The 27,255-nt window shown below is 42.6% G+C and overlaps 1 protein-coding gene across 1 annotated transcript; it reads left to right on the forward strand.

Annotated features, from left to right (window-relative positions):
- On the forward strand, positions 1,718-5,789 carry LOC8058933 (cell division control protein 6 homolog). Its single transcript, XM_002456612.2, has 17 exons — positions 1,718-1,986; positions 2,081-2,180; positions 2,271-2,494; positions 2,585-2,659; positions 2,751-2,857; positions 2,943-3,049; positions 3,139-3,198; positions 3,282-3,355; positions 3,468-3,518; positions 3,639-3,688; positions 3,939-3,999; positions 4,402-4,491; positions 4,631-4,696; positions 4,791-4,886; positions 4,978-5,067; positions 5,159-5,314; positions 5,485-5,789. Exons 1-16 carry the CDS (start codon positions 1,804-1,806, stop codon positions 5,201-5,203), a joined length of 1,479 nt encoding a protein of 492 aa, XP_002456657.1. The 5' UTR covers positions 1,718-1,803; the 3' UTR covers positions 5,204-5,314; positions 5,485-5,789.

Raw genomic sequence — 27,255 nt, forward strand, 5'->3', positions numbered from 1 at the left:
AAAAAAAACTGTGTGGTGCGTCACATATTGGCGCGCAAGAAGTTACATGTAAAGTTTGATATAAATTTGGGTGGGGTTAGTTTTATCTGTCACTTTTACAAAAAGGATGAAATTAGTTTTCATCTTCTCTCTTTACCCCTCTCATTTTTTTGTTTCATAAGTAAAAAAATCTATTTTGTGTGTTGAAGCATCTATTTTTTTTTTTTGCATGAAAAAGCACTCCAATGACTTCTTATCGAAACTCCCAACCTAACACTTGGAAAAGCAAAGACATTAATAAATCCATGCGCGTGGACAACCAATATTCCCTATTGGTGTCGGCGCCATTTTTTCCTCGCCCCATGTCTCCCTCGAGTCAGCCGCATGGAGGTTCGTCTAAAATTAGATCTTCAAACAATGTTTTCACACATAAGAATAGTGGGAAATACAACCGTCATGGAGATCCCGTTTTGGAGATTTTGGGTGTGAGCTATGGTGGCGGGGATGATTAATTGATTAGCTACGATCTGATAGGCTTGGAGGTTTGCTGAAATTGGTCCTTAGAGCATCTCTAAGAGCTCCCAATATCCACTTTGTATTCTATATTTTTTGGCAAAACCACAAATTCTCATCTCCAACAACTTGGTATATGCACTTGGTATTTTGTCAACTTGGAAAAGAGGAGGCTCCGCGCGCGTAGAGAGCGTGCATCGGCGTTTTCGGCCTGCTGCTGTTGTTGACAGACTGATCTGCTGCTGTTGATAGATTGATGTCCGTCAGTCCTGTTGGACGACAGTTGCAGGTGGACGGCAAATCTGCTTGACGCGACTGACAGGCTTGACGCGACTGATCCTGACAGCGACATATTCAAATAAAAAATACAATAGAGTGAAACTGTCATCACATGTGAAAATGAAGATTATCTCATGCATATTAATGTTGTCTCATACAGAGAATATTGTCTCATACATAGAATATTATCTCATACATAGAACATTGCAACCAGGAACATTGTCGCGTACAAAGATAGAATATTATCTCAACTTTTACCAAGTGAGAATACAAAGTTGTTGGAGATACATCATTTTTCCACTTGCAAAACAAAATACCAACTTGCTAAAACACATGATATACCAAGTAAATTTTAGGGAGCTCTTGGAGATGCTCTTAGCTGTTATTTTCAGAGAGAGTAATAGATAGAGGTAAAATAATCAATATTTTATTGAAGATAACGGGTATGAGCTAAAATACCAAGGATGGCCGACCACATGGCATGTAAAGAGAAAGACACTGTATATATTTCAACAATATAACCATATAAGGCGACAATGTCAACGTGAATGTTTTTTTTGGTACCTACAGTAGTTTTTGGAAAAGGTTTCAAATGGAGGTTTTTGAGACTTAGTTTTTTGAAGTTGGGGTTTTATGTTTTCAAAAATTTCTGATTTATGAAACGGGGACGCGGCGCTGACGCATACACTCCTACGGTTTTACCAGTACAAACATCACACATTTCGCACCGGCTCATATCACATGACATGCACGCGCGCGCATACAATTTTGAAGAGCCACCTACCCCGGTCCCAGAGGCCAGACCGCCAGAGCACGTTCGCGCTCTCGCGTTCCCGCGCGAAGCCGAAAAACCCTTTCGCGGTCTGCGCGCGATCGCGCTCGCGCCCCTCCCGCCTCCCCTCCCCCGCCCCCCGCCCTTTTCTTCCCTACTACTCGTCTCCCTCTCCCCGCCATCCAAATCCAACATTCCTCCCCCAAATTGTCTCCCATCCCCAAAGTAAAAACCGCCAATTCCCCTCCCGGCGAGCCACAATGCCGACTCTCCGCAGCGCGACGGCGAACGCGTCGTCCGTGGCCGTGGGCACGCCATCCCCTGCGGCGGCGAGCACGCCGCGCAGCGTCAAGCGCCGGCTGACGCCAGGCCGCGCCGGCGAGTTGCCCGCCGCGTCGCGGCACACCTCCCCTCACAGATCCCCGCACGCCGGCACCGGAACCGTAAGATCCACTGCTTACTGGACTCTGATGTAGATCTGGTCGGCTGTTGCTTAGTTTCCCCTTTGCAATGCACACCAACTGCGTAATCTCACAGGTATGCATGCCGAAGCTGCTCTCCGCGTCGCCGAAGTCCTCCAGGAAGCGTCTCTACGGCGACCTTGTCGCAGCCGAGAAGCCCAAGTGGAATCCCCGAGGTAAGTCCCTCAGTTTCCATTTTTAGCCGGCCGATTTGTTTGCTTTGTTGACTTGTTTGGGGCCTGATGAGAATTGGTCGTGCCACGCAGATGCCGCGCAGATGAGGGCTGTCAAGGAGGCGCTGCACGTGGCAACAGTGCCGTCGTCTGAATTGGTTTGCCGGGACAACGAGCTCAGGCGCGTCCTTGAGTTCTGTAAGGCTAGTGTTGAGCAGGAGAAGGCTGGTAGCCTCTATGTCTGTGGGTGCCCTGGCACAGGGAAGACATTGTCTATTAACAAGATCAAGGATAGCTTGGTGTGTTGGGCGGATGAGGTATGCTACAATAATTCCTCATGTTTCACTGCAGCTTCTGCTTTTGGAGTGTTTTTATGTGGATTTGTTGTTAATTATGTGTGAATGCAGATGGGAATGGAGACACCTGATTCCTTAGCAATCAATTGTACAAACCTAGCCAACACCTCAGAGATTTTTGGCAAGGTAATAACTGCTACTCAGTTATAGGCTCGATCTATTGATGATTATCCAACGCGACAAAAAACTCTATATGCTGATCAATTTATTTATGCAGATACTAGGAAAATTTCAGAACCGAAAGAAAGGAAGCAGCAAATTGTCGCCACTTCAGCAACTTCAGAGCATGTTTTCCAGCAAGGATTCAGCTCCAAGAAGAATGATGTAATAACTGCTTGTATCCACTATAATTATTGGGATTTTCATGCTGTTCTGATCATGTTATCTGACTTGTGTGTTGCTGTTGTAGGCTGGTCATTGTGGATGAGATGGACTACTTAATAACAAGAGACCGTGCTGTGCTACATGATCTTTTCATGCTTACGACTTGTGCATTCTCTAGATGCATACTAATAGGTGAAGCTTTGAAGAATACTTGCACCTACACTTAGCTATTTATGTCAATGAACCAATCTACCATTTTGACTGACAGCACTGTTTTTCAGGAATTGCAAATGCCATAGACTTAGCAGATCGGTTTCTTCCAAAGCTTGAATCCTTAAACTGTAAGTACTCTTTGAAGTGTTAATTCTAAATTTGCTGATCAAATAACTTGGCATGCCTTTGACTTTGCTATACTAATTGACAGGCAAGCCTCTTGTTGTGACTTTTCGAGCATATTCCAAGGATCAAATATCTGACATTGTTAAGCATAGGCTAAAGGTAACTATTGGTCTATTGCATTGTGTTGTCAATTCAGGTTTCTATGCATTTATCTCCAGTTACTGCATATTCATCTTCTTATTCATAATTTCTAGCTATGACACTTCTACAGGGTCTTGAGTATGATGTTTTTGAACCACTAGCTCTGGAGTTTTGTGCTAGAGTAAGTGTACTCACCCTGCAAGGACTCAATAGTTTCATTTACAAAAACCATAATATTGAACTCGTTATTTCATCTGTGTTTATTTACCTTGTAATGTTTTGGTGAATGTTCTTTTATCAGAAAGTTGCAGCAGCCTCTGGTGACATGAGAAAAGCTCTAGGCGTTTGCAGGTACGTCTCTCCTGTTCAGTCATATTCTCTGAGATTAGCCTCCACTGCCATAGCTGATAAATGTACTGAACAACATTTTTCTGGAACCAAAGGAACTGTGAATCATTCTGATGCACATGCAAACACAACTACAAAATCTTGTTATATATGTTAGGTTGTATTGATGTTGATTGAAGAATCGAGATTTTAATTTGCATGCTTCAGCAAAATCGGCCATTACAATACAACATCCTTATTTTGTGAATTCCAGGAGTGCTGTGGAGGTTCTTGAAGCAAGGCTACAAGATTCCCCTGATCAAGAACTAGGAATAGTAAGTTTTGGTTCTCACCTGATTTGTTTTAGCAAGTTTAAATGGAGGAATGCTAATGGTTTCTAGGTGGAATACCACACAAAAGTACAAAATTAAACTGAATTCCTAAGTGTATCGATCTAATTCAAGGTGTTAGCTTTTTTCATAAGATGCAATTAGCCAATTGTTTGATCATTAGGATTAGATAAATCTGGTTGCATATTTTGATTGAAAGCAAATTGAATTACAGGCACCATTAGGCTTGAGTGTTGCTAGTGACCTCTTTATCTTCTGCTAAATAAACCCGTGCACATTCTTCCGACAGTGATTTTGACTGATCCTATCCGAATTCTTTCAAATGATTTGTGGACTCATTCACTGACTGAATCATCTTGAACTGGAGTCTAATATTTATATCTACAGGTGACATTTGACCATATGGATATAGCTTTGTCAAAAGCATTCAAGTCAGCAGTCATAGATAGCATACTATGTCTTCCCCAGCACCAACAGGTAAAATGTCATACACTTTAGAATGTAGAGCCTCCAGAGCTTTGTTACTCTCTCTTCTGACTCCTTGTTCCATCAATTTTAGTGTCCTGTCTGCTACATTTCTTTCAGTCTCATTCTTATATATATGAATTGTTGGCAGATGGTGCTGTGTGCGTTGGCAAATACTTTTCAGCATTGCAAGAAAAAGGCTACTACTCTAGGCGAGGTAATGCTTATTCCATGCCATGTTGAAAGTAAGCACGTGATCAGATAACCTCACCTTGTAATTCTAAACTCATTTATACATGTCCTTTTTCCAGCTCAACAAATCGTACATTGAGATTTGTAGATCAACCCAAGTTCCAGCAGTTGGAATGCTTGAATTTTCTAACATGTGTATGGTTTTGAGCGATCAGGTATGCAAATATGTTCTTTTATTTTTAAGTGCACTGGAATGAAAAGAAAGGCAACCAAAGTGTTTAGTGTTTGATGGTGTTTGCATTGTAGGGGTTCATGAAGCTAGGGCAATCCAAGGAAGATAAGCTTAGGAGAGTAACACTTCAGATTGACAGTTCAGATATCACTTTTGCCTTTAAGGTGAGGATTATGGTTCTTAATCCTATACTATTGGGAATACAGGCAATTGTTTTGTTTCCAGGTTTATTTATTAGTTCAATCCATATTGCAGGGAAATCGTTTCTTTCAAAAATGCCTGGAGCAGCCAAGATGCTAACTAGACTCACAGTAGATCAATGCATGTAGCCAATTGTTGTTATACACTACAGTATTTAGTTTATTGACATTGTCAAGTACCAGCAGTTTCAACCCTGGATGTGCTACTCAGGTGACTCACTAGTACAACAATCCCTTTATGTGATCTCAGTTCTTATTTTTGATCAAGTATGCAAGTGAGATAAAGCAGGCTGCATCGTCTGTGTCTGACCATGCTTTCAGCAAACTGCACATTACTGCTTTCTCATGCTGGATTTCTTATGAAAGGTTTTCCCCATTCAGGTACTTTCATTCAACATGATCAAATCTTGGTTACATCATGAAGCTCTTTCTTGGAGTGCGGAGATAAGTGTACATGTGATGAGTTATGATAGTATTATGTGACACAATTCTTCCAAAGGATAGCTGAGTGTAGTTATGATTTCTCAATTTTTGGTTCTTCCACAACTGATCGATCAAGTAGCTAACCATTTTTTTGAGGCAAACATGTATCTAATCATTGAGCATACCAAGAACGTTTATTGGCACATTTCTTGCTGATAGTTGAAATCAGTAATGAGAAACTGCAATTTAATGTCTCTGCGAAATCAATTACATTCTTCTGATATTTTATACAGTGACATTGTTGTTCAGGCAGTAAAATCCTCCTCTGAAAATGTCAATAGGGCGGCCTTCTCGATTAATGATAAAAACAACTGAACTTACAGAGACTACATCTGAATGGACTGATCGCTATATTTTGCAAATAACTACTTTCCGTTGTACACTGTAATTTACAACTGTTCTCAGCCTTTCATTTCCATACCAAAACACAATACTCGTTTCATCCTTTGAACTTACGGATGCAGTTAGGTTAGTGCAATTACATACGGGTTTGCTGAGGAGTCAAGCTTGTTTTCTCTATCTTTTTTTTAGGAAAGTTTGTTTTCTCTATCTACCTTTTTTTTTGTTTACCCTACACACGCTTTGAAAAAGATTGGGCCTCCCCCGAACTTCCGCTACTTTTTTTTTTTTGAGAATCCCGAGCTTCCGCTACTGGCTTGACTGTGCTATGAATTGGGCCTATGGCCATCACATCCGAAGCCCACTTTAGGGCGTAGGGCAGCGCATCTGAATTCTGAGCGATGAAATGTCGGATTTTCCCTATTTTTGATTCGCCTTTTGCAAAATAATTGTCACAAAACGGAATGTAGTCATTGCTAATTAAAATGGCGACATCTGTATTTTCTAATTCGTTGGTGGAAATTTTCCCTTTCTGTCAGATGAATGAATAGAAGTTCCTTTGCTCTTCTGCATGTACTACATTTGTAATGGGACGTATACTTTGTTTCGTGATGCTTGTGCCAGATAAGCTAGCTATTTTTGTTGAATTAAGTTATGCTTGGTCTAATCTTAAATTAAATAAATTCCAAGGCCTATATAAAAGCAGAAGATTGACTAACTTAAATATGTAACTATTATGTGTATTTGTTGTGGAAAGGTGAAAGGAGAACCACAAGTTGCGATATGAACCTCCTCGGGAAACCAAGCCATGGCATGAGCATTGAGCAACGCATCGTGTTGTGTCAACGAATATTTTGTAGCTCCAAACTCAAAACAAAAGGTGTGAAAATAGAGGATAGATAGGAGAGAGTGGGAAGAGGAGTAACGGACGAATGGACGGAGAGTGAGAAACTAAAGATTTTTTTTATATTAGGTAGATATTTTTAAAAAAGAAGATATATTGAGCCCCTTAACCGTTCGTGGTTGTGAAGTATTGAAAATTATCTAAATAATTTTTGGGGCGGTTTCGAGGACAATTTTATCGACATGAACGTGGTGTGTTGATATGATGGTGTGTCAATTCAATAATAAACATTATAAAAATGTCTACATAACCCCTTTACATATATTATAACTTATCATTTATCTTTTACTCCACATCTCGGTACTGCTCGATAACATTGAGCTCACGCCTTACGCATCACGCCTATGCTCACATGTCTTATCATTTGACTTCTTCCATATCCACCATTGTCTGCTTTCTGTGTTGCCTAGATGTATGGATAGGGATAAGTTGCTCTCCTCTTTCTTTAAAAAATGAGATATAATTTTTCTTAAATAAAAAATAGAAAAAATATATAGATTAGAGCTATATTTTGCTCTAACTTTTTTTATGCAACGATAGAAAAGAGGATACGTTTTCTCAATCGGCTAGACACTGTAAAAGAAGCACGGAGAAGACCATCCATAGCGAGATGAGAACAGTGTGTTAGGCGTGGACGGGAGGGAATAGATGCTGCGCTGGTCCACGTCATGACGCAGCATCGCAAGTTCCAACGAGGCCCGCCACCACCACCTCGCCGGGGGATGGAATTGGATTGGCCGAGAGCATCATCAGCATCGCCATCGCCGTCATGATCACTCTTCACAGCTCAGATCCCTCTCCCTTCCTGGCTATCTTCATTCGATGCCGCCTAGGCCTTGTTTAGTTCCCAAAAAATTTTGCAAAATTTTTCAGATTCTCCGTCACATCGAATCTTTAAACGCATGCATGGAGTATTAAATATAGATAAAAATAAAAACTAATTGCACAGTTTGGTCGAAATTGACGAGACGAATCTTTTAAGACTAGGTAGTCCATGATTGGATAATTTTTGTCAAATACAAACGAAAATGCTACAGTGTCGATTTTGCAAAATTTTTTGGAACTAAACAAGGCCCTAGTCGGGCTCAACGTGGTACGGCGCCTTCAATTGGAAATGACGGCCACTGTTATCCGGGTGAGCTAGTAGTAGTAGTACCACGTTCCACTGTGCCACCACCAGACTCGAACCCCACTCCATTGTCTCAAGAGTCAAGTCTCCTGAAAGATTACTGTACTATAGCAACAAAGCCCTAACACACACCGAGGAAAGGAGCTGAAGAAATTGCGGCATGCAATCGAAAACTTCAACAAAGCGGATTCATGGCGCTTTTCCAAAAGGACAAGGCTGTGCTTTTGAAAACCCCAACTTTTCCAGGTTTTCCAAAACCTTAACGCTACTGCTTTGCCAAAAGATGATGATGATATCCTTCTCTCTCTTTTCCAACCGAAAGCCCGGTGAAAACTCAACCAATTCAATCAAAAGCACAAAAAAATGTGAAATTTGTTTTCGCCTCACCAGCCCCACCCAACTAGAAGATCGAGAGATCGGGTTGCAAGCAACCGATCCAGAATGGGATTGGGATGGCTCAGCGGCAGAATCCACGGCCATCATGGCCAAACTTAATTATCAGCGCCACATGATTGCGGATCGCCTGCGTGCTGCTCGTACGCTCGCTTTCGCGAGCAACAGTGGTATGGATCCAAGGTTTCCGTGTCGATGCTACTGCTAGGCGGTTGCACCAGTAGTCGGCAGGGTGGCACCGCACGCGCGCGCGGTGGCGTCGCAGTCTGGGGGCAGCGGCGACACGCACGGGATCACCGCACGGGGGACGTGAGCCCATGCAGGATGCGGTGGCGAGGCAGCGTCTCGGTTTCGCCGATCGGGACCAGAGCGCGGCGGGGCCGCGAGGCTATCCATCCATCCATCCATCCATCTCACGGATCGGGGCACCAAATCCGCGCGCGATAGCATCTCCGGAATCGTGACGGGGAACCGGCCGACGATGGATGGGCTGGGGCAGATCGGGCGGCGCGCGCGACCATGTTGCCCAATCATGGCGCGCCGGCCCGCCCGCCCGCGCGTCGCTGCTGCATGCGCTTGCGCGGCGGCGGCGGCGGCGACGACGACGACGAATGGGCGCCCCGCACGTGAACGGCGCGACGGGTCGGCGTCCGGCGCCACACACGAATGTTTGTCCACACGCGCTTCGGCGCTTGGCCCCCTGTCGAGAACAACTGTACCCCTGAAAACAGACACATCCTAATCCAGCTCATTTGATTTCCTGCACAATTTACAATCCGTAGTGCTAGGTTTTTGTGAACGCATTGCGTATTTGCGTGCCATGCCTCCAGAAGATCAAAACTGCATCTCGGTTGGACGCGCCAAATTAACGACGCATGTGGACGCGTGGTTCATCGAAGTCGGGCGCGGAGCCGCCATCGCCCTGCAAATCCCGAGCTCCTTTCATCATCACCAGTGCTTCTCGCGTCCTGGAGTCGTGGGCATCACACATGGACAGACGGACGCTGTGCCCTGCACCTCCTGCCCCGTCTCAAGTTTCTCCACCGGCACAATTATTGGGTTCCTGGAAAAAGGACGCCAAAAAATTCTTGCTTGGCGCTTGCTCTTTGGTGGTACTGGCCTGATACTGATAGTCTCCTATTCCTACTCCATACTGTACGCTAGGTCTCTGTTCAGCTCGAAACTGTTTGAGCCTCTGCAATTAGTGCTAACTCGTGCCGTGCGCACTTGGCAGGTCAAGTCAGTCAGTGTAGTCCACAGATGCGTCTGAGATAGCGTTCAAACCTGATTAGTGCCAGTACTATATTACCTGAATACTAGTTAGCCAGAAGATTCCGGGGTGTGATTAACTATTAGTTGCTCTAACTAAACAAAGGCTAATCCGTAGATTAATTGGCGTTAGACGCCAAAGCACCAGGATAGATTACACTGGTGGTAGGGCAATCTAGCCTAATTCTTTGGGTTTCAGAACATCCTTCCTTACCAAACTTTGACTGGAGCTGGCTGTTTAAGCTTGTTTCATCACTCGTCTTTTTCTTAGCAACAACACACGGCTACACCAACATTTCTTGAGAAACAGTCGGTAGCATCCAATGTATCTGGCTTGGTGCCTGGTGGCGACATCGTGTGTAGGAGTATTTCTCAAACGGTCATCATGACCCAGTGACTGACTAGACAGTGTGCTGTGTGCACTTTGAAGCTGGAGATTCGGACTCCCCAACAGGGAAAACTCGACACATCTTCAGCGCCAGAATCTCCTCCCCCACCGAGAAACAAACAGCACTGCGTTTCTCTCTTCTTGGTAGACGATTAGACGGGGGGCAGCACTGAAGCTGATGTCTGAAACGAAACGAATCAAATCCAACGGTACAAGCCATATGTGGTCACGCATGTGAATCATGTTACTGCACGCATGAGCATGATCCGCACGGCGACGTGTTGGAACTGTCTCGCGAGGACACTGCCCAATTATTTCCCAACACGAGAAATGGGCCACATTGTGAGTGAGATAGGACGGCCCAGTCCAACTTGTCACCAGCTCAGAGGTACTAGTAGGGCGAAAACCACAGGCGCTCCACCACGGAAAAGAGCGGAAATGGGACCGTGCAAATAATTCTCTCTTTGCATCAAAAGCTCCAAACATTCTCCATTAGTGGCTGAAATGACAGGAGCTGTGAAATACTACTACTGCCTTGCCTCCGCCCAAAAAATATATATATAATTTTTACTTTCTCCTTAATCATACTACCTAAAGTTTAACTAAATTGTTAGAATATAAATATTTAAACACAAAATAGATATATTATCAAAACATATTCAATGAAAATATAATAATATTTATTTATATATAAAAATGTTGATACATTATCTTTAAAATTGATTAAATTTAAGATATTTCGACTAACTTAATATAACTGTATTTCTTTTTGGAATGAGTGTAGGATATGGAAATGATTCCTCCAACTTTAAGTCAGATATAATTTTTTTTCTCGAATATGCACGAGCCCCGTGTATCATTGTATTTAAAGAGAAATAATAGTTTATCATACAAGGATACCGGTCTCTCTCCGCGTTAGGGCACTTACAATGCAGACTCTATCATAAAGTCTAAAGTTATTTATTACCTCGAATAATGTGGACTTAGAGTCTAAATAAGACTTGGAGTCTTATTTTTCAATCTCTTTCTTCAATAAATATGCTGCCACATCAGCAAAATACCATAAATAATATATAATTAATTGTCTTGGACTCTATGATAGAGTCTTACATTGTGAGTGCCCTTAGGAAATGTAAACGGCTACATTTTTTCGTAAACCTTAAACGACTATATTTCGAAAGTAATTATCCAATGACTTAGGCCTTGTTTAGTTCCGAAAACATTTTGGTTTTCGGAGCTGTAGCACTTTTGTTTTTATTTGACAATATTGTCCAATCATGGATGGGCTTAAAAGATTCATCTCGTAATTTATAGATAAACTGTGCAATTAGTATTTTTTTCGTTTATATTTAGTGCTTCATGCATGTGCCGCAAGATTTGATGTGACGAAAAATCTTGAAAAGTTTTTGGGTTTTGAGGTGAAGTAAACAAGGCCTTAACATCCCGCTAGAGTGCTACTCCCGCGCCAAGACCCCAAGGCCCCTTGCTTTGGTTGCCCGGAACAGCTCGTCTAGAGGTCTGACTTGTTCCGGTAACAAGTTCCAAGCAAAAATTCCGTCGTACGCACTCTCGGCGGCGGATGAGATTGGTGCCGCCGGTGGCAGGATCAATATGCAATCCTATCAGTGCCTCAACCACATCTAACTCAGATAAAACTAGAGAAGACTTAATCCCTCCGTCTCACGAAGAAATATTTTATAGCATTTATTTACAAATTGTTCCATAAAGAAAGATATTATAACATTGGCTGTTTATCACGATCAGCTAGTATTTATGAGGGATATTCAAAGTCATTTTAGCTAAAATTTACTATGTGTGATATACTGTAAAATCCTATAACACTTTTCTGGGAGTACCCATCCCACATTCGGTTGTTGTGGTCACAAGCCAAATCCAAAGTCCCAAAGCCAAACTTCACGCCACCCGGCCGGTCACTGTCACTTCACCCCGGCGATGCCGTTACGCTTGCTTCCATGGCAGGATTCTCACATCGCCAGGCCTTGTTCAGTTCGCAAAAACTTGTGAAAAACGACGCTGTAGCATTTTTGTTTTTATTTGACAAACATTGTACAATTATAGAGTAACTAGGCTCAAAAGATTCATCTCGCGGTTTACAGATGAACTGTGCAAATAGTTTTTGTTTTCATGTATATTTAATGTTCCATGCATATGCTGCAAGATTCGATGTGATGAGGAATGTTGAAAAATTTTGCGAACTAAACAAGGCCAAATCGTGTTACCGCTTGCTTGCGCAGATGCCATCGCCATGGCGTGCGCTCAGCCCTTTTTTCACACACACACACAGAGGTGATGCAACCGCGGTCGTTTCAATTTAGGCTTTTGAGTGGGCATAAATTTTGCTCACCATCAGCAGCTATCTTAAGCCCTCACCTCGGGCATCAGATACCTTGGAGGATTCGGGACGTTATATGATATAAGCACTATTGTTAGCGCGGCGTGGCTGAAGGCTAACAGACGTCCACAAGCTTTTTGCACAGTTTTTATTTCGTACACCAACAGTATACTAGCTTTTTCTCAGGGGACCGCCATGTTCTTCCACATCAAGCGAGTCATCATAATCAGAGAAAATTCGGTTTCCGAATATATGGAGATTTTTCACGATGATGACATACAAATATTCGGCACGCACACATTGTTAGTCCAAACAAATTCTTCTTAGAATTTTACTGCCTTGTTCACAAAAAAAAATGAAACCGCAACTTTATTGTTAATCAAACTTTCTAAAATTTAACTAAATTTATAGAAAAAAAGTATCAATACTCATTACACAAAATAGATATACTATAAAAAATACATTTCATAATAAACTCTATGATAACTATTTGGTATATAAATATTTTTATATAAAAATACATTTCATAATATTTTTAAATATTAACTTGTAATATTTTTATGTACGTACTATATATGCTAGAGTTGTATCTTTTCCGAATTCCGATGCACCACTTGGTGGCAGCAAACATTTGATCATGCAGCCACCGTAATCTCTCCCCCGCGGGGTCGTTCTCGTTCCTCAACGGAAAAAAGAAGAGCCGACACGCACCGGCTGCGTGCCCCAGGCGTTGATGATGGCCGCCGGATTCTCGCCGGCGCAACGAGCAAACACCGAATCACGCACTATATGCTCGCAGTGGCATGGCCTATCCTCCCCGTTTTGCTGCGCCAGTGCGCCCCGGTGTTGGCGCAGCCACCGGACTGATGCAACCTGGCTGGCCCCGTCCACACCCCCAACCCCCCAGCACTGTGGAGCCGCGCGCGAGAAGGAGGCCCCTGTTTGTGTAGGAGTATACTAGTACTACAACCACGCAAGTACTACCGATCGATCTCCCGGCCGCGTCGCTTTGCACTACTACCGCTTTCACGCTTTGGCCTTTGGCGAAGGCAGCCATCGAACCCTACCAGGCCGCGCGCACTACGGCACAGAGAACCAGACGGATGGATGGATAGTGTAGTGCAGCGCCGGCCAGGCAGGCCAGTGGAGGTGACATGTTCTTGTCCGGGTGAAGCTAGTGCAGGCAATGATCCGTGGTCTAAACCATGGAAGCATTGGGATCCCCCAGGGGCAGACAAGAGGGGGACACACAGGCGACGCTAGTGGAGCGTGGCGGGTGGCGTATTGTGTGCTGTCCCTGTGTGCCTTGTGGATGGACTGCCGTCGGCATTGGCATTGGCATTGACGCCGGGAGCTCGCAAGTGGAGTAGCGTCTCAGTCGTAGTAGCTAGCTGCACCATGTTGTGCTTGTGCTCTGCAGATCATGAGGCGCCTCCCTTGTTTGAAGAATCGAGCACGAGCACGGGCACGGGCAGGCATGCATGGCCATATATCGCCGTTGTTAAATGCGGTGGTGTCATGTCAGTGCGCGCCACCCACTGGTGCACCGTGCGTACAGCAAAGGAGGAAGAAGCCGTCAAGTGTGCGCTGGATTTGGCCCAGGTGTGGCGGAAATCTAGGCGGCTCTCCTCTCCAGAAGCCTCTTTTATGCGCATAGCGGAAAAGGCAGGGAGAAAACACAGAGCAACAAATCTCGTGCAGGATTCATCGGAGAGATTGGAGATAGGACCCCAGGAGCAAAGTGATAGCATTTGGTTGGGTATGGACAGTGGGCACCTGATGATCATGCACTAATGCTTAGTACGTACAACTCTCCGTTGATAGATGGCTTTGTACACCGCAATAATGCTTCGATTCATTCGTCGCGATCGATCGATCGATCTTTCACGTTTTGTCAATTAGCATATGTTTTTTTTCCGTCGTCATTGTTTGCCTGTCAGATCGTGTTTGCGCACGCGCAAACACGTCGCGGTTTTGAAAGGAACCCCAAATGGTTTGGTCTGATGTTGGTTGGATGAACTTCAAGTCCAATCGGGTCGTCTCCGAAGGTTGGTGTACCGTCCGTCCCTATGGGAAAAAGGTTGAAAACCGCGGAGAAAAATTTCCAAGCAAGTCCACGTCTTGAGAACACACATTCTCCTCTGATTCGTGGGAGGTTGTATGGTAGGACCTAGCCGTAGCAGCCTGGTCTGGTTGCCTAGTAAAGGCAAAGCTAGCTCTGCGATACTACTGCCCTACCCAACCTGTGGGCCTTTTGTTTACCTACAGTCTACAGAAGTGGCGAGAGCTATCGGGGTTCATTTTTCAGACATCGATGGCCAAACATGCAGGCACCCATATAGCCCGTGCAGCAAACAATAGGGCATATTCTACTCCAGTAGCTACTACTCCAGCAAAGCTCGGGCTGGGATCATTGACTTTTGGACATGTGTATTTTTTTTATCTATTACTACGAATATTGGACCGTTACTCCTACGCATACGGAGTACATGAAAGATAGGAGTATCAAGTCCTAATCCAGCGTTCAAGAACGTACGCTTAACTCGAAAAAGCTGTACACTTGACGTCTCGTGTCGGCGCGCGACATCCTACACCGGAGCAATAACCCGACACTCCGGCCGATCGGCAGGCACCGGCATAACATGGTGACGCGCGCAGTGTCGCGTTCGGGTCGGTCGGTTGCCGTAGCCCGCATGCCCCGCCCTTGCAGGCGATCGAAGACTTCCCCGGGCACTGGCTGCGCGACGAGAGCCGACGACGCCCCGTCCAAGGACGAGAAGGTCGCCGGCCGCCACGCCTCGGCACGTGCCGTCGCTTCCACCGCGGGGTTCCGATTCCGATCGATACGCCATACGCTGCGGCCGGGCGGCGGCCGATCGACTTGCATCGTGAGGATCAAGAAAGCGCAGGGGGGCGCGCGGCGGCGCCGGACGTCGGACAGGGAGGTTGTTTGCTCCGTCCCGCGTCGATCGGCAACCGATGCAGAGTCGCCGGTTTACCACGAGCAATCCAGATTGGTTTGCGTGCGCCACTGTATATTTTTAACCACCGCCTCGATCGCTTTTTGCTGGTCCTTCCGTAGTTCGTTCGCTATTGTTGTGCACGAAACCGCAGTTGATCCGCAGGTGACTTAGGCCTCCTTTAGTTTCCAAAATTTTTAAAGATTTCCCGTCACATCGAATCTTGCTGCATATGCATAAATCACTAAATATAGACGAAAATAAAAACTAATTATACAGTTTGTTTATAAATCGCGAGACGAATCTTTTGACCCTATTTAGTCTATGATTAGACAATATTTGCCATAAACTAACGAACGTGCTACAGTAGTGAAATTCAAAAATTTTTGTGAACTGAACCAGGCCTTAGGTGTGACGCCCATTTGGGAGGGCTAGAGTTTGGTCACAAAACGGCCGAAATCTAAGCAATCTTGAAACCTTCATCGGTTCCTTCAATTACCATGCACTAGAAAGAAGCTGGAGCGGTGAAACCCTAGGCCTTGTTTAGTTCCGAAAATTTTTGGGAAAATGGACACTGTAGCATTTTCGTTTGTATTTGACAAATATTGTCCAATCATAGACTAACTAGGCTCAAAATATTCGTCTCGTCAATTTCGACCAAACTGTGCAATTAGTTTTTATTTTCGTCTATATTTAATACTCCATGCATGCGTCTAAAGATTCGATGTGACGGGGATTGTGAAAATTTTTGTAAAATTTTCTGGGAAGTAACAAAACCAACAAGTGCAGAAATATAATGCAGCTGGGAAACCTCAGGTGCGGCTAGCATGCATGCACGCACAAGGCACATGCAAGGGGGTTTACACTAAAGTACTTGTACTGTACCAGTTCCCTGATTAAAATGCGCGTAACGGAGCGGAAAAGAATGTACTAAGAGAGTACTATTTGATTTGATTTGATTCCCAATCTCGGTCGCTTGATGCAAAATTGCAAATATATTGAGAGTATATAGAGTAGTGGTCAACAGCTGTTCTACAACTACAACGGCTAGTCGTAAGCACGCAAGCTCGTGGCTCGTGGGTTTTGGTCAACTCCTTGCTCAGTTGCTACATGCTCTCTGTACGAAGAACAGCTCGCAACGGAATAGTGATACTGTAGTCAAGAGATGCAATGCAATCACGGATGAGTCAGGCAGCGCGGGATAATGGTCGATGGATCTACTGAAGTAGTACAAGTACTGATGGATCGTCTCCTTTTGATTAAATATTTCGAAAGCAACATAGCCGCTATCACGCAATATGAAAATACCAGTACGTCAGTGCTGATCATTCCATTAATGCATCACGAGAAGCTATTTAAATCGATCGGAGGGCTCACGTCCAGTGGTAATTCTTCAGTTGACTCTTGAGTTAAAATTAATATCAAGTTTATCTCGTATTGCTTCTGCTCCAACGTTCATAACCTGCAACGGTAACGGCTGAGCTTTGTTTCTCCTGAGTTTTGGTCCTTTTTATTTTTGATTGACAGAGGATCTGGAAACTTTGGGCATGTTTAGAAGCAGCCAAACAGCCAAAACTTTTGGAGAAATTAGTACTTTTTGGAAGAATGGATTTAAACTGGGGCTTGTAAAACTTGGCTGTAAAGATTTGGAATTTGGGACCTTGGAGCCCAAAACGGTGTAAACTTGCTTAGGGACCCGTGTCATGTGTCTTGTTGACCAAAAAATTTGAGAAGCATCTAAACACCTATTTGAATATAAAGTTTACAACCAAAAGTTTTGGGATGTAAAGATTTGGGATCTAAAACAGGCCCTTTAACTCGTGTTAAGAAGGGAAAAAAACAGAGCAAGAAAATTAATACTACTTAAGGTCAAATGGAACGAGGAACAAGGCCACGTGCATCCTGGAATACAAGCAAATGAGACTTTTTTTTTTGTCAATTGTCTTCGCCGGTCGTTACTTCAACTACACTACCTCTAATATTTCATCCTCTACATCCTGTGCACCATCAGCAAACAAATTGAGTATAGGAAACTGAACAGTTCAAGTCATCCATACCAGAAGTCAATAATACATACTCTTCCTATAGGAGTTGGCTTTAAAGCAGACTACGCAGACGTATCTTTTGCTGTCTTATTATGTATACGTATATACTGCGTAGACGAGATCCACCAAAATCGTGAAGCAAGTGCACGTGTGGCGTACATTATGTTATCTGATCTGAAGGTCTGATTAATAAAATTTCCCTCCCACCACCTAGTGCCGTGCAGTGCAACACCCCTGAATCCAGGGAAACCGACCGCCCCAAATACTCTTGTTTATGCATGCCACATAAGCTCATCATGTAAACGTCCCTTCTTGTTGCATAAACGAATTCCTCACCTAACATCCTATCCCCAACTAAACACTTTTCGAAGTGAAAGGCCGTTCGAATTGCCTGTTCAATGCCTAGGGCAAGTGGCCTTAGTTTATTCTTCTTTCTTTCAAGATAGCTGCGGGGCACTGTGCAACGTAGACCCCATCGTACACGATTTTTATTTCAATCACGGAAACTCATGAATTTCAGTTTTTTTTCCTTTTCAAACGGTCCTTATCACTTGGAACCATGCATGGACATGCAGGCTCCATCAGCATTAATAAGATTGTAATTGACGAAGACGTTGTTGACCATAAGGCTAGTCTTAATGGACAGTGTCGCTGTACGGTTTCACATACCAACACGTCATTGAGATTAAAATGAAACCATCTATAAAATAACTCCAGCAATGGAGCATTTCACTTTGTTGTTTCCAAGGCTAAGCAAAGCATTTAATTGCTGCAAAATGATTGGATTACATGCAAGATGGTGAAACGATTTGGCCCTCAGTGGGGATTTCATCTCGTTTCACCGCGTGGGAAACAACGCCCGTGGAGTTTCACCATGGTGAAACTACTTCCTTCTCTCCTCTTCGTTTCGTGCAAAAAGTGCAGTTTTGCTGACATGACGCTCTAATAAATGTGCATGACATCATGGTGAAACCTCCATTGAGACTGACCTAAGAAAGAATTCACCATACGTTGCCGCGGTTATGAATAAAGAATATAAATAGATTAAAATATGTATTGCGTATTTGGACAGTTTGAATGTAAGATAAATAGGTAGTATAAGATAATTAGTGAAGAATGCTGTTGAATCAAAGACTCAAAACTGATCGAAAATTCATATACAATAAAGTAGTACTCCCTCCATCTAAAATTGTAAGTCATTCCAAGAATCTTGGAGAGTCAAATCATTTTTCAAGTTTGACCAAAATTATAAAGAAAAATACTAAGATTTGTAACATAAACTAAGTATACTATGAAAATATAATTAAAGAAGAATCTAATAATACTTGGTTGGTATCATAATAACTATTATTTTATTATATAAATTTGGTCAAACTTAGGATAGTTTGACTCTCCAAGATTCTTGGAATGACTTAAAATTTGGAATGGATGGAGTATGTTCCAGTAGAATTTTGCTTTTAAGGTGTGTTGAATCAAGACTAGAAAGCTGATAGACAATGCATGTTGTAGTAAAATTTTGCTTCAAGATATTAGATATGTGGTGGCCTAGCATAAAACGAGGTAGGCACGCACGGTCATTAGAGGTAGAGGTTCCTGTTAATCACGCGGTTAGTTACGTTTGACCTTGGGAAGAGCTAGTCACAGCCACCACCATGGCACCGTACCCACGTCTTCCAAAGTCGGAGTCGGAGCAAGCTTGGGGAGTCACGTACGAAGCAATCTTCCGAATGCGTGGTTCGAAATCGGATTCGGCGCACCACATTTTATCGGATCTCGCGCTGGGGTTCCCCGGGGTCGCAAGGAAATCGGTGTGTGCGGTGCGGTGCCCAGGCGATCGAGCCCCCGCCCCGCTCTCGTCGGCGTGCGTCGTCGCCGTCCGCCCAAGCATGCTGATCGGCGCTGGCACATGGAAGCCTAGCTATCCCCTCGGGCGACGGAGCCAATGGCCGGAGACGCGCTTGCAAGCACGCATTGATTAATGGAGCACAGTGTCCTGTACCGTGTGTGCAGGGAGCGAGAAAGTCTTCTGCTAGGGGCCGGCGCCGAATCTCATCTGCTGCCGCTGCGTTGCATGTCCATGACTAGGACAGTCGTACGGCGTCTCAGAACAGTGTCGCTCGCTCAATAATTTCCGTTTCCTGCAGATCGATCGACTTGCGGCCATGCATGCATGATGAATTCGATTTCATACTCCGGTAAACAGTGCTAGTATTCATTACTAGTATATCCGTTTAACCATCTGGTGATCTGGAAACGGGAACCCCGTGTGGCCATGTAGTATTCTTTGGATATTTTCCCCTTCCCCGTTTCTCATTTTCAGAAGAGGTTTCTTGCGGACTGGCCCGGCGCGGTTGTGATTCTCCTTTTTGGCTGGGTGGCAACTGTTGCGCGGTGGATGGATGGATCCGCCTGGCTGGCTGCCTGCCGGAGCCCGGGAGCCGGAGTGCCAAACAGAAAAGGACAGCGCAGGCCACCCGTGTGCACATGACATGATGATTGAGCGGAGCCTAGCATCAGTTGCTTAATCATGCAAGTTAAGGCGCCTCTTTCGATCGGACCCAAAAGTCCACCTCGTAATCATTCAACGCCGGATTAGGCTGCAACGGTGGTGCATGGGTGGCTCACGCTTGCATTGCATTGGCCGATCGATATCGATCCGGGGAGACGCAACGCCAGTAGTATCTAGCTTACTCGCCGCAGATCCAGTCCACTAGCCCAAAGCGATTACTTTTTCTCCGTAGTTGGATCGATTTTTAGCTCTCGCTGGTGTACTTCATATATGGCCTATGCTAGCTACAATTTGACACTCGATCGGTACGTAGGTAGGTAGGTAGGTTTTGTATATTATTTTTTGGTTATATAATATTTTCTTATCTCCACTTATGTTTGTTTATTAGAGCAAGGTTAGTTGCTAAATCGCATGCGCATGTGCTTAATACATGTATTTGACTCAGTATTTAAGGACTAACTGATGTTTGATTGTAATTTCGTACCCCGTGTTTAAGGTACAAATAGGTCGCGGTTTAACTCGCTAATCATGCCTGCTAGGTGCGAGTCCATTGACAAAAGTACCATAGCATCTTCAGGGCATATGTTTTCTCACAAAAAAAGAACTTCAGGGCATATCTGACAAAAGTTCAAAAAGATTTCATGGTTTTGCACGCTCTTTTTTAGAATATAAATTTAAAAAACGGGTGTGTATATTTATAGCACATAAATACAGGAGGGATACAGCTGGTAAGCGCCTACGCTCGGGGCCCCTAAAAGAAGACGCACCCAAGCGACAAATCCCGTATGGGCGGGGGTGACGTCGCGGCCTCCCGGTCGCGGGGGCATGGCTTCACGTATCGGGGGTGTCCGCAGTCAGCTCGCCGGCCGGTCTCCCATGCCGCGACGGAGCAACCCCTCAAACAGCCGCAACACCCCGTTCTAAAATTCCATTTGTTTCCGTGAGGTGTTTTTTGGACGTGGCTTTGTCCTGATTCCTACCAAATACCAATCGTGCTCCGGATTAGGCTTCTTCAGGCCTTGTGCTTATCTGTCCCTCATTGCCTTCCTAATCAAGCCAGTGTTGCTAATCAACAACACTTCCTCTCCAGGGGAATATAATATATATAGTATCTGCAGGAGAATATTGAGGTCCCTGTCACACCGGTCCATCTCGTGCATGGCCATTTTACAGTGTGATGGACGTTGTTTTACTTTCCAAAAAATTTTGCAAAATTTTACAGATTCCTCATTACATCGAATCTTTAGACGTATGCATTGAGTATTAAATATAGACGAAAATAAAAATTAATTACACAATTTGGTCGAAATTGACGAGACGAATATTTTGAGCCTACAATATTAATCCATGATTGGATAATATTTGTCAAATTCAAACGAAAATACTACAGTGTCAATTTTCTAAAATTTTTTGGAACTAAACAAGGCCCAGTGAGTAGTGACAGGTGAGGAGCACAACGTACGATAGATCTCTAGCTAGGAACCAGTTCCATGGAAAGGCTGGGGGACGTAGCATGGAACTAGGAAGGATCTGATCATCCCTGCGAACCATATCTCGAATCCACAAAGCAGCAAGAAAGCTCAGCCTGGTTCTTCAATTCGTTCGCTTGATCAGAGCCCTCTCTGTCCTTTGTCTTCCAGGATACTATTATATTTTGAGTCTATGTTTAAATTTCATATTCATAGTCATATATATATAGATATAGGTGTGGAAAACAGCGGGTGCGGAGTCAATAATAGCACTACATGATATGAAGTCACATGCGAATTCTCCAGAATAGGGAATGTTGGGAATATTACTCCACTTTGATCAGCTCGTAGCATCATTATTGGGAAAAATCTTTGATTTGATACAAAAGGTTGATAATAGGGTGTGAAAGGTCAATTTAGGGTCTACATGCTCCACCCATATATATAGGCCAGGTATTGCGTGTGATGTTTCTTTAAGACAAAAAAAGAAGAGTGGCTTTAACTTGGATAATGCATATTGAAAACCAGTGGATGAGGGCTTGCATGATAGAGGAACTTTCGTGTGCCTATACATTATAAGGTATTTTAAATGTAGGCATGGCAAAATGAAGCAATATAAAAAAACACATGATTTGACATAGGGAAAGGTTTCATGTATCTGAAGTCCTCAGCCTTTCAATTAATTCTTAAAGAAACAATTATCCATGTTGTTTCCCTCTCCTAGCTGTAGTAAGTGTTAAGTTTAGTCCTCTATCGAAAATTGTTAGTAACAGCACAACTTATTTAGAAAAAACCTTATTTCACATTATAATATAGTGTCTTTCCTTCATGGCTCAACGAATTTAAAACTTTCTTATTTAACATCTGCTCTAACTTTAAGACCTGGTTTACCCTAACGTGAGTGGGCAAAACCCATATTTTTCCATATTAATACATGATAATTTTTTCACTGTAAACAAAATACCCCTAACCCACTTGCAACGGTGGATCCAGGATTCTAAACTTGGGTATTCTCAAGTTTGAAAAAAGTCGAATCCACACCACTGGTTCAAGGTTTAAAATATAGTTCCCAATAATATCTAACACTGATAATTAAAATCACAAAAGTACTCACTATGCGATTATGATATATAATCCAAGTAAGTATTTGAATTTCCATACAAATTACCACTTCTGCCACAGTTAAAATAAACTTAATATGCCTCAAATCTATATATAAATTAACAAATATGATATTATGAAAAAAATAAATAACCCTAAATTGTGCATATATTTAGAAAATAAAATTTTTGTTTACAATTAACAAATGATATTACTACCAATATTTAAAACTAACTCTGAATAAATTCATGCTGTGAAATCTTGAAAATAAATTATGCATGCATGGATTAACGATGAATATGGACATATATAGATTTTAGAAATCATAAAAATGTTCCATTAACGACTCATGTACCACAACTCAAATAGGAACATTTTATCAACACCCTTATAATAATAATAAAAGCTAAAAATTATACATTTTAGTGGAATATTATGTAATATGTATATTTTGACAAAGTACGACCGCCTTATTTTTTTTATTAAAAATATCCCTACACATACAATTGCTTGATTGAGGAAATCCAATGTTTCACGGAGTGGATGAGATAGTGCAGGCCATAGGGTATCCATGTTCTTCCTCGTTCTGAAATATGTTTTGAGTAAATAGTTATTGTTAGCCTCAAATATTAATATTGTCCAAAGGTTAGTCCTATTGGCCCTTATAAATCTCGCTTCAAGATTCACCTTCCATGTTGAACGACGTGGTTAAGCTTAAATAACGTAACCATTTTTGCAGTCTAGTCTAGAACATAAAGTTCTCATTGTTCTTGAAGTAGTACTAAATGAAAAGTGCAATAAATAGAATAATCCATAGTAGTTAATTATTTTAAAAACTGAAAATAAGATAACCACATGGTCGTAAACATAGACTTCTAGTAATTCCAAGTAAATACTGACATCATAATGTATGGGTCCTAAACACATATTTGTTTTGAAAGGTTCTAAACACAATTTTTGCGTACAAGTTGATCAACTAATAATAAGATATGCACAAACATCTGAGATAACCAGGGTTCAAATTTCAGTAAAGTTTCATGAATTTCAAGGATGGCCGAATAAAAATCCAAAATATCACACTGCACCAATACATGCTATATAACTCTAGATCATTTTTTTATTTTTTTTGAATGCTCTAGATCCATATTTTCTATGTTTATGTTGTGTATTCTTCTATGCAATAGATGCATAGACATAAATAATGCTAATAGTTTGTCGAGATCTAACAATTTTAGAAAAAAAAGTCATACTCATGTTTAAGACTCTACAAAACCTTTGGCAGAATTTTATGAATTTTGGTAATTTTGAGCGTGGTCAAAAAAATTTCTAATACCGAAATTGAAAATCCTGAAGATAACACGAGATTCTGTTGTACAAAACTCCCCTAAACTAAAATGTATTGATCACTGGTTGTCACAAAAACTGGCCGTCTGCCGGTGGACCTTTAGCATCAGTTGAATTCTATGGCCGGTCTTTTAGTTGATCCGAGCAAGTAAGGCTACCGGTTTACTACTGTATTTCTCTACTCGAGCCGGTGAACTGGTTAGGTCTTTTTAAGAATTGCGACCGTGGTGTGGTTCCAGAAACGAAATTATCTGAAGTACTGTACATACTCAAATGCGCGTGGAGCCCAGGCAGCCGCTTAAGCACGAAAGTAAATTGCCGAGGGATCATACCGGCCCTAACTTTTCTCGAAAAAAAGGAAGGATTAGCCGGCCTAAACGGACCAAGCATTTTGTTTATTCATCCATTCATCCCGCAAAGACGGCTAGCTAGGCCGATCGGAGGAATATAACTTTGAGGCAGCACTCGATGATCCCTTGAACCACCCTCTTCATGATTAGCGTGCTAATGAACCCGCCAAAAGCTTTTCTCCCTGGCTGGCCCTTGGCCCTTTGCCGCGCGCACGGCGGCCATTAAACAAGGACGGAGCTTTCACTCCACCGATCGATCAAATCATGATTAGTGCAATGCTCGCGCCGGTAATCCGTCTAATCTGCATGCCCGGCCGTATCCCGTACCATATGTATCTGAACCATTTTTTTTCTGGGGGGGGGGGGGGGGGGGGTGAATTTGAATGGAATCGAACGCCCGACGATCGCCATAACACGGCGCCACCAACCTTCGCTCGCTGGGCTTCGCTGCTGCATCTCTCGGCTTCTCGCTTTGCAATTCCGCAGCTGCAGTCCACGCGTTGCATCATAACAGCCAGCGCTGTAGTACGAACGAAAAGAAAAGCGGGTCGAAAATTTAAGTGCGGCAGGACACGCTTTCTGCTACGGAATGGGCCGAGTAGCAGCTGGTTGATTGCAGCGAGCTGTTCGCCGTACTGTACTTCAGCAACATTCTGATAATTGAATACGTACTCCCCTTTCGTATTTTATTAATATATATGCTTATTTAAGGTCATATACTAGGTTGCACTCATAATTGTCACTATAGCGCAACATTGTGATTTCTTTTTTTTTTGTTGTTATGGATAATACTAATTTGTTGCGAAAGAAAAACATTATACTAGGACGTAAAAATAATGCTGAACAGAGATTAGTGATAGAGCTTGAAGCGAACCTAGATGATGTGATGATATCACTCCACTGTTGAACAGTGATTATCATGATTGCTGTACAGCTGAATTAGACCTTCCGAATAAATGTCAACAGCTCTAGCAGTGGCACGGTATTTCTCCACAAAGATACACCAGAGATGAAATCATTGGTTTGACTATTTTATTCTAGAACTGTTATGCCAAGAATTGTGGAAGAAAATGTGCTTGCTCTTTTTTCACAAATTTTAGGCCTTGTTAGTTCCCAAAAAATTTTACAATTTTTTTCAGATTTCTCGTCAAATCGAATCTTGTGGCACATGCATGGAGCATTAAATAATATAAAGCAAATGATTAGATTTAAACTTCAAAAACTTTGACTAATAATTAGGTTAATAATTTTTAACTTTATAATATAAACTTTATATGATTAGATTTGTAAAGAATTATACTATACAATGGTTATAAGTTTATAAACATAAAAAATATAATATAAAGCAAATGAATTATCAAAGTGTAATCTAGAAGACCGTGTCAGTTTTATTTACGCCGGATAAAATGGACTGGAGGTAGTATATTATATCTAGTTACATATCAAAATGGATTTACCAAAAATTTAGGATGGAAGGAGTATTTTGATACTTACTCTCTTCGTTCTATTGAAAGTGTTGTTTTTGACTTTCAAATTTCTTGTTTGACCGTTTGTTTTATTCAAATTTTTGTATAAATATTATTTATTTTGTTATGACTTGTTTTATCAATAAACATACTTCAACAGTGATTTATTTATTTTATCATTTGTGTAAAAAATGAATAAGACGAGTGGTTAAACAAGAAATCTAAAATGAAACAGAGCATACAACTCATTTTTGTGGATTCTTGAAGTCTGGAAACGCAAAAGGTTATTGTACATGTCATCCACGAGCCTTGGCCGTTACATGGAACAGACCAGCAGGGAGAGGGGGGGGGGGGGGGGGGGGGGGGGGGGGGGAGGGAGGCTAGGCGTGTGTCATCATGGTGGCATTTTGGCAATGGAGACTGTAAAACGAGAAACACTTGCATGGGTCGCCAAGCATGCAGCATGTGTAGCAACAACCGGCAGGACGACGCAGTGTCAACCAGACTGTAAAATGGAAGCGAGAATCATAAAATTCGCGCACGGTCACAATGGCTGGTGGTTTCGTTGCTTGCAAGGGGCTACCGGTGGCACGTCGCAGTGGGTTTGGCTGTGCCTTCCAAGCTCCGATCCAACGGCCTGGGATCGCAATGGCACATGAGCAGATGATTCCTCTGCCGGTGCCGGTGGCTGGGCCCTGGTTTCAACAGTCGCCTCACCATCGTTCAGTGTTGCATCATTGGCACTGGTACACACGTTTTTTCAGTCACATCTTCAACTGTGCCAAGCAACCTCTTGGTGGGGATGCCGGGTTCTGGCCTCAAAAAATTTTCAAGATTCCCCGTCACATCGAATCTTATGACACATGCATGAAACATTAAATATAGACGAAAATAAAAACTAATTATACAGTTTAGTTGGAAATCACGAGACGAATCTTTTGATTCTAGTTAGTCCATGATTGGATAATATTTGTCACAAACAAACGAAATTGCTACAATATCGAAAACTTTTTACTTTTCACAACTAAACAAGGCCTGAGTATCCGGGTCTTGTGAGGAGCAAGCGGAGACTTGTGACGATCCAGCGATACTCTCTCTGACATCCGGCCGTTGCTTCTGTCAGTCATTTTTGCAATCCAATCAACCCGTGACCGTAAAGGGTTTCTCCGAGTTTACCGCTCTCAGCGGGATAAAATAGTCTCGTTGGGCCTTTAAGATTCGTCTCGCGATTTTCAAACAAACTCTATAATTAGTTTATTTTTTATTTACATTTAATATTTTATGTACGTGTCTAAAGAATCGATGGGATGGATAAAAAAAATTTAGGTGGGGAACTAAAGAGGGCCTTCCGAAAAGATTTCGGATTTCGGTACTGTAGCATTTTATTTTTATTTGACAAATATTATCCAATTATGGACTAACTTGGTTTAAAATATTCATCTCGTGATTTACAGTCAAACTGTATGATTAGTTTTTATTTTTGTCTATATTTAATGCTTCATGCATATGTCGTAAGATTCGATGTGACAGGAAATCTTGAAAACTTTTTAGATTTCGAGGTGAACTAAACAAGGCCATAATTTAAGGCTGACTAGGCCTAGTTCACTTCAAAAAACAAAAAACTTTTCAAGATTTCTCGTCACAACGAAT

Source organism: Sorghum bicolor, chromosome 3 (assembly GCF_000003195.3).
Source record: "Sorghum bicolor cultivar BTx623 chromosome 3, Sorghum_bicolor_NCBIv3, whole genome shotgun sequence".
NCBI lineage: Eukaryota > Viridiplantae > Streptophyta > Magnoliopsida > Poales > Poaceae > Sorghum > Sorghum bicolor.

Excerpts from the sequence above, each read along its gene's own strand:
- LOC8058933 (XM_002456612.2), top strand. The coding sequence starts at position 1,804 with ATGCCGACTCTCCGCAGCGCGACGGCGAACGCGTCGTCCGTGGCCGTG. Across the intron at positions 2,858-2,942 it reads TCAGCTCCAAGAAGAATGAT|GCTGGTCATTGTGGATGAGA; the intron begins GTAATAACTGCT and ends TTGCTGTTGTAG. Across the intron at positions 3,050-3,138 it reads CTCTAGATGCATACTAATAG|GAATTGCAAATGCCATAGAC; the intron begins GTGAAGCTTTGA and ends ACTGTTTTTCAG.